The following is an 8,082-nucleotide window of genomic DNA, read 5'->3' as shown; positions in this document are numbered from 1 at the left end:
ATTTAAGAATGATGTTGATCCTAGTCATAAACTATTCTAGACACAAAATTATTAACAGGTATTATTTATAGTAGATCCTCAACAGAGCCCCACAGCTAGAACCCTGCCAACAAGTGATATGGACATGGCTCTAACAAGGTGGTCAAAGATCAGGTCTTCTATAAAAGACAACTGCAATCACCTTATACTTATGAAACACTTAGTGACTACCCTGTTGAAGGAAACTCTATCAACAAGGTCACCTTCTAGGACTGCATGCAAATGCAAGGCCAGGAAGGAAGCAAAGTTTGAGACTGAGGAAAATAAAAAGCAGGCATAACAGGTAATTCTTCCAAAGTTTTGTTTTTACATCTGCTGTCTAAATCGTTAAAACAATTTCCCAGAAAAAAAATAAATGGAGGCAGTAGTATGCAAAATATTTATTTTTATGAATAATTGTCACTAATACAGTAGGAACTGATATAATTATAAAAGATATAAAAAAAAAGAATGTTAGCATACAATAGAAATTAAAACCTGAGCTGAAGGCTGATCAGAATGTCTGAAACTGGCACCGTTCTGATGGAAGTTGAGAGACACGTTTGGTAGAATTCTCAAATTCATGAAATGAAGAAAAAGTTAAATTTCAAAGGAGCTACAATCCTCTGACTCTTACATTAAGTCACTTATTGACAAACATTTAAGATAAGCAGGCTTATCTAAAGCTCAGTCTTGAAGGCAGAGAGATATGTAAATTACAGATTTTTTAATTAGCAAGAAGGCAAGCTGAAATTTTGTTGGTAAAATATGCTTTGTTTATTCATGTGGATCTAAAAGTCTGGCTCAGTTTGTCAGAGCACAAGAGAATGTCAAGAGGTCAAGGACATGAGGATGGATCAACGTCCATCCATCCCAACTCCTGGAAAACAAATGACACAAAATAAAAGAATAGTATTAGCAGGAATAAAAGACATGAGGTCTAATTCAGTTCTCACTTTGGATTCTGGACTATCTCTTACTAAAAAAGACGGTGAAAACAAAACTTCTTACTCCTTTAATTAATAACTATAAGTAAAAGGGAAGAAACAAAAGAAAGCTAACACAGAGTGATGGACCTTGTTGATTAAAATTCTGTGAACTTGACTACATTTTGATATGTTGAATCTGAGTCATACTTATAAATGGCTAATATATGACAAAACTTTACAAAGTTAAAATTTCATTTGTTGCAGAACTTCAAAACTAATGGAATTAATGTCTTCTCCCTTTTATTTCGTTATTCTTTCTGCAGAATGCTAAAATCATCAGCATGCCTGTACTTTTCACAAATATGTCTATACAACATGATGGTTTTTGTCAAAATGATGCAGGAAGCAATTTCAAATGAGGTCAAGGATCTTGTACTTTTTCAAAACATATTTTTAGTTCTTTGTGCTCCATGTCACATAAAAAAGAAATGAGGGCAGCTAGACTCATGTGGTTTCTTTTAGCCCAATGTCATTAATTCTCAATGTCTCCATGTGAGGAAGGATCCAGTATTTAAGTGCTCTACTATAAAGCATCTCCACTTCTAAAAGAGACTGCTTTATTTTTTACTACTTTTTAAAAAGAGGGCTGGTCTTAGCGGAGGCGAGCCACTGACTTCCTTCCTGTACCAGCTTTCCAAGAGGATAAGTGAGTTTTTGCCCTGATATTTTTACCCCGGGTTTTACGAGGCTTCTCTTCTTTGTGCACCTTTGTGTGCTGCCTCAGATGAGAGCTCTGGCTGAAGCATTTGCCACATTCACTGCACTGGTAAGGTTTCTCCCCAGTGTGGGTTCTCTGATGTTGAATAAGGTGGGAACTCTGGCTGAAACATCGGCCACATTCATCACACTGATAGGGTTTTTCTCCAGTATGAATCCTCTGGTGCTGAATGAGATTGGAGCTCTGTTTAAATCTTTCTCCACACTCATCACATATATATGGCTTTTCCCCAGTATGGATCCGCCGATGTTGAATGAGATTAGAACTTTGAAAGAAACTTTTCCCACAATCAGCACATTTATGGGATTTCTTTCCAGTATGAATCTTCTGGTGTTGAAAAAGAGTTGAACTCTGACTAAAGCTCTTTTCACATTCAGTACATTTATAGGGTTTGTCATCCAAGCTTCTTCTCAGTCTACTCAAGCTTGAGTCAAATCGAATAGTCACTCCCCATTTTTGCCTCTCCCGGCCTGTTTTGCGCTTATTCTCAGAGGCTCGTCCTTGGCTTGAGCTTCGAGAAATACCTCCTTTAGTTTTTCCTAATTTCATGGTGAATAGTCAGATGTACTTGTAAGCGAATCCACTGTCTTCTTCTAAACCAAAGTTCCGTTTCCTAGAGCTACACAGTTGAGAATTTTTTGCCTGTAGAAGAAAAAATACAAAATATTATAGATGATTTACACATTATTCAACTTTAACATCTCTTCAACCCATCATAATTGCAATCATGCTTAAATTAAAAATATATTCAATACAAATGCAGAATAAAAGAGACTTCAGGGGAAAATACTTACAAAGAAGTTCTAATAATTCCAAAGTTTAAGTTAATATATATCATCAAATTGTCACTGACTATACCTTCAGAAATTTTGTCCCTTAAAACTATATACTCATTTTATAATGCCTAAAATTATATTTATTTATAATAAATTCAATATAAAATTTACATAAATATAAATTTTTTAGGCATTGTAAAATGAGCATATAGTTTTCAAGGATTAAAAAATAGAGACAAGATAAAATCCTAATGGGAATAGAAAAAATAACTCCAAAGACAATCAAAATTATGTAACCGAATATTATTATGTTTTAATATTTACCCTCATATTAAACTTCTACTTACTGAAGACTATTTAATTAAGCTATCCAAATTGGAAAAAAATAACAAATTACACTACTTGATGCTAGTTACTTCCATAGCTATATATGTCAAGTTAGGTCTAATTTTGTAGTGTAAACTGCTTCGAAAGTAGAAACTACTCTACAAAGTATGTATATAAGGAGTAATAATAGATTTACTGTCTCTATGGAGAGATGTCTTACTATTACTTTTTCTAGAGCCTAATGATCTGTAAAAGAAAGCAATTCACTAACAACCTAAAACAGAAGCATTGTTTTTAGAGAGAAAAAAACCTTAAAACAACTTTAACTAGATAGTAGAATGAAACTGAGTAGAAAAAGTGTGGTAGGTAAAACACAAGAAAAGGGGAGGGGGAAGTAAGTTTACATGTAAAAATAGGATGAAATTTTAAAAATTCCCAAATGCAGAGCAGCACCTGTTGCTCAAAGGAGTAGGGCGCCAGCCCCAGATGTCACAGGTGGAGGGTTCAAACCCAGACCCGGCCAAAATCTGCCAAAAAAAAAAAAAAAATTCCCAAATGCTAAAAAATTCAAAAAGTTTTATTTATTTACTTATAAAGTTGTCTTGAGGTTATTTAAAATAACACCAAAGCAAATAAACAAATAAACCCCAAACTCAAAATAGGTGGCAATGTGGGAGAAGCTAGGACTGCAAAAATAATAAAATGATTTAAACTACTTTCCATATCAAGATGGAAATTTTAGACGTAGATTTTAAAATAGGAATAATTATCCTAGGTTTCTTTTCATACAAACATGTAAAGCAAATAATGAAAAAACAACACTTTTCGTCCTTTCATCTTATTGTATAATTAAGACTTCTGGCACAAGACTTTATCTGGATACTTAATAACTGTGTTTACTGTAATTATGGTCAGTATAAGAAAGAGTAAGCTGCTATAACACAAAATTACAGAGCAAGCACTACCCATTCCTTAACTTAACCAAATATTTACCGAACATTTACTACATAGGAGACATTGTGTTAGGTACATGGTGTTGTATTAAAAAATAACTATAACAAACCCAGCCAAAAACTGCAAAAAAAAACTATAATAGTAATTATGAATATTTTAAAAATGCATTTCTTAATACTTAATACTAAGTCAGTGGTAGGAAATGCTGAGACTATGAAATCTTCCTTCCGATGGGGAAATCATACCATCAGGTAGCTTATGTGCCAGACACTGTATCAGCAGCTCTTTAACTAATATAACAACACGATGCAATTATCTCCATTTTAAGGTAAGGAAAGGAAGGCACAATGCTAGTTAACATACTGGCCAGGTTCCCAACCCCTAGCAGTTTGACTCTGGAGCCTGTACTGTTAGAGACAGAAAGGATGCTCACAGCCCTGTCTGCCAGCGCCAAGTTCAGCGCGTGGAATCCTGCACTCTGACCGGTGCACTGCATAAAGCCCTGGCACGTGCGAGCACTAAGGAAAACTCCAGCGATAGGAGCTACTCGTCTTGCAAACCCAGCTAACTGGAATGTGCCTCAGTTTACTCATACAAAAAACTGGCATGGTGAAAACAAAGTAGCAACAACGTCAAGACTAGAAGTTAAGTGAGTATCTACCCGTACATCACTCAAGCAGCCCTGTGCTGCCTAAGCATTTGGTCAGTACATTTAAGTACTTAAGCGCGCCGAGCCACGGAAGGACACAGGACAGACGCTCCCCGCCGGGTTCCCCGCCTCTGGCCCAGTCCCGAGCCCCTATACAGGCCTCTGCCGGCCGGGGTCCGACCCGGGGCCTGCTCAGCCCTCCCGCCCCGCTCCCTCCTCCCCGGCCCGGCCTGGAGGCCTCGGCGCCCGCCGCGCCGTGGTCCCGCTCCGTGCCGCCCTGATGAGGCCAGTTCGCGGCCGCAGAGCCCCCGAGCGCCCGGCCGCGGCCCCCACGCAGCCCGGGCCCACTCACCGCGCGGGGCCGACCACCGCCCTCGCTCCTGCTCGCCGCCCGCGCCGCCGGAAGTGCGGGCCGCGCGGTTCGCCGGCGCCGCCGCCGCGGTCGCTCTAGGAACGTGGCAGAGCGACCCTCTATGGTCCCAGGCCCACCAGAAAGAGTTTTGTTGGTTTTTTTCTCTGCAGATTCAGTTTTTCCTCTCGTCCCTTGGGAGGCGACTCGTGACACCCCAGGCTCTCAAGACCTGTGGCCGCTTTTGAAACCAAACACCTGCCTGTCCAACCTCGAAGCTGCATTTTCTTTTTCCTACAAATGTCGAGCACCTGGTATAAAGAGATACTTTGGAGAGCCAAACTATTCCTGACCTTTTTCACGAAGTCACTTTAATTATTACCAAAAAGCTCCTGCAAAATGGGAATGATTACACTCAATTTACAGAAAAGGCTTAGAGAAGAAATTTGCTCAAGACCAGGCTGTGTAAATGGACAGTCTAGGATTGGAATGGCTCTTTACGGCACTAGAGTCTGTTGATTTTCAACAAACCCCTCTAAGTTCCTCTTAGTAATGATGTCGCTTGGTTCTTCCTCCTTACAGACAGATTACTCCTCCTCAGCCATCTGACCTCTCCTCTTTCCTCTCCCGGGAGTTCCTCCATCGATGGCCTCACATAGTATCACGATGTGCTGAAGACTCCTGGCGTGTTAACTCCAGTCTGACCGTAGATGCATATACTGAACTCCAGATTAGTATATCCAGTAGAATACTCAGTAGCTGCATTCACTGTGTAATTCATGTCCCAAACCTAACATGTCGCCAAATGAATTCCTCATATTCACCTAACCTGTTCTTTCAACAGGAGTTGGCAACTTCAACTTTGCAGTTGCTCAGGCCTAAACCTTTGATGTCATTGTTGTCTCTTCTTTTTTCACCCCAAACCCACATGCAATTCATCTGCAAAATGTTGGCTCTGTCTTCAAAGTATATTCATTACCAAGCTATAACTTCCATCATGCCACCCACCCTGTCCTCTTGTATTGGCTTCCTGACTGGTTTCCCTACAGTCTATTCACACCTCAAAGCAATCCTTTTACAATCTAAGACAGGTCATGTCACTCATTTCTTTAAAACTTTCCAAAGGCTTTCTTTCCATCTTATCAGAGAAAAAGCCAATGACCTTGTAGTGGCACACAAGCCTGTCATGATATGTCTCTTGTCTGCAGTGCTAAGAATGGTGCTCAGCATGTGGCAGGCACTCAGTTAAATATTTGTTGAATGAATGAATTTAAAAGATGCCATATTGTTTTATAAAATGCTTTTACATCTGTTCTCTGGTCATTCATCTTTAGAATCATCTCAAGAAGCAGGGATTGTAGTGTCTGGCTTGCAGATGAGTGAAATGAGGCAAGAGAGGGAAACTTTGTCTGAAGTAATAAAGTGAGTTTGGGGAGGAAGCTACGAAATCAAAGGCTCATACACTCGAGCTGGGGTTTTCTGCTCTGCAGGGAGCTGCCCCTGGAGATGGCAAAGCAAGGAGCTAAATGAGGTCTGGACAAGGAAGTTCCACTCAATAATCTAGATAATAGCTGGACTACTTGTAAAGATAAGATGAGGTAATAACATAAGGTACTTATCACAATGTGTAATACACAAGAAATGTGAGCTGTTGCTATTGCTACTAAATTATTATTACAAGTTGTTAAAGCTGGTGGTCAGAGGGGTTGGGGGTAGAGGGCAACGTCAGAGACCCAGAGATGGTTTAGAAAAAGGATTTTTTTTTTGGTATTATAGTTTATTTATTTCAATCTCAGGTTAATATGAAGGCACAAACAAAACAAATCACAGTACAAGAAAAGATTTTTTTTTTTTTTGCAGTTTTTGGCCGGGGCTGGCTTTGAACTCGCCACCTCCAGCATATGGGGCTGGTGCCCTACCCCTCTGAGCCACAGGCACCACCCTAGAAAAAGTTTTAAGAGAAAAGCTGACCTGTTGGGGCTGTGCTCTATGTATATGAAAATAAAAAGATAATTTTTTTCAAAAGCAATTTTGTAAGATAGTTATGAATTATAACCAATTCTTTCCATGTTCCACATAAAGGTGGATTATTTCTTTTTTCCCTACCTGAAAGCAACTGGGCCGGAGGTGCGCAGATTAAAGCGTTGGGTAAAGAAAGACAAATTTTTAAAAAGAAAGAGATGAAAGCATGAAATAAAGGGGTGTGGGCGGCTAAGAGTGGATGGAGGTGAAGATGCAAAGACAGACGATTTTGAGAAAAGGATATGGAGGAGAGTGAGGATAAAGAGGAAAGGGAAAAGAGGAGAGAATACAGGCAGGTTTGATGCCCGCTGTTTATCTGTTCCTATGATCATAGATAACATTCTATGAATGCTGTGTGCTGTGTGCTGGGAGCTGTCTGAAGCACTTGTAATACCTCATTTTAACATCCCTGTGATCTCAGTGTTCCTGGGCATGTGCTCTGCCCTTCTCTGATCTGACATCCCTGCCTATTGTAGTATGACTGCCGGTGTCTCCTGGTGAACTATGTGCTCATCCCACTGATGTTGACTTGATCACATGACTTGCAGTGACCCACTGCACGTGAGTAGATGCAAGGTCCACTGTGTCCCGGAAGAAGCTTTGAGCCACTGTGCTTCCACCAGGGCTCTACTGTTTCCGTCCTCCTTCAGAAGTGTATGTCCCAAGTAGGGGCTGCCCCTTTGGTCTAGAACCCAGGATGAGAAGACAGACACATGTCACAGAGCCACGAATATCCCCCTGTAGCCACGTCATGGTATCATACATAACATATCAGAAATAAATGCCCTGGTAGCACTGAGATTTTTACTGTTATCTGTGACTGCATTCAAGTTGACTAATATAGTGATACCGCCCAATAACCTTGAGATAGAAACTATTCTTTCCCTATTTTACAAATGAGGAAACTGAGGCATGAAACTTGCCCAAGGTAGGTCACACATTTAAAAATGGTACAGCCAGGCTTTGAAGCCAGAGAATATGGCTCTGAAGTCTATGTTCTAAAGAAAATAATAATAATAAAAATAAAGTTTATGTTCTTAACCTCTAAATCATAGTGTATATCCCTCACATGGAATTCTAGGTTATTTTTATGTGAATTAAATCATCGAAAATGGCCACCCATGATCTTTACAAAACACAAAGGAAAACGGGGAAGCAGGTTGGGGACACATAGTCTGGGTGTATCTTTCTGGGGAATCTGGGCCAGAAGAGGCTAGATCTCTTAGTGGCTGAGACATCTCTGGGAAACTTCCCAGCAGAGGCCAGTGTGCCCCTGAGCC

The 8,082-nt window shown here is 40.1% G+C and overlaps 1 protein-coding gene across 1 annotated transcript; it reads right to left on the bottom strand.

Moving 5' to 3' along the window:
- Window positions 1-1,213: 1,213 nt before the first annotated feature.
- On the bottom strand, window positions 1,214-4,834 carry ZNF22 (zinc finger protein 22). The gene is made up of 2 exons (XM_003796606.3): window positions 4,784-4,834; window positions 1,214-2,367 (listed from the first exon to the last, which is right to left on the bottom strand). The coding sequence occupies exon 2, from the start codon at window positions 2,272-2,274 to the stop codon at window positions 1,600-1,602; it is 675 nt and encodes a 224-aa protein (XP_003796654.1). The 5' UTR covers window positions 2,275-2,367; window positions 4,784-4,834; the 3' UTR covers window positions 1,214-1,599.
- Window positions 4,835-8,082: the final 3,248 nt, after the last annotated feature.

The sequence above is a fragment of the Otolemur garnettii genome, unplaced genomic scaffold (genome assembly GCF_000181295.1).
Source record: "Otolemur garnettii isolate 467f Iridium unplaced genomic scaffold, OtoGar3 scaffold00105, whole genome shotgun sequence".
Lineage (NCBI taxonomy): Eukaryota > Metazoa > Chordata > Mammalia > Primates > Galagidae > Otolemur > Otolemur garnettii.
The sequence above is the reverse complement of the archived record's forward strand: the minus strand, read 5'-3'. Positions and strand labels throughout refer to the sequence as shown.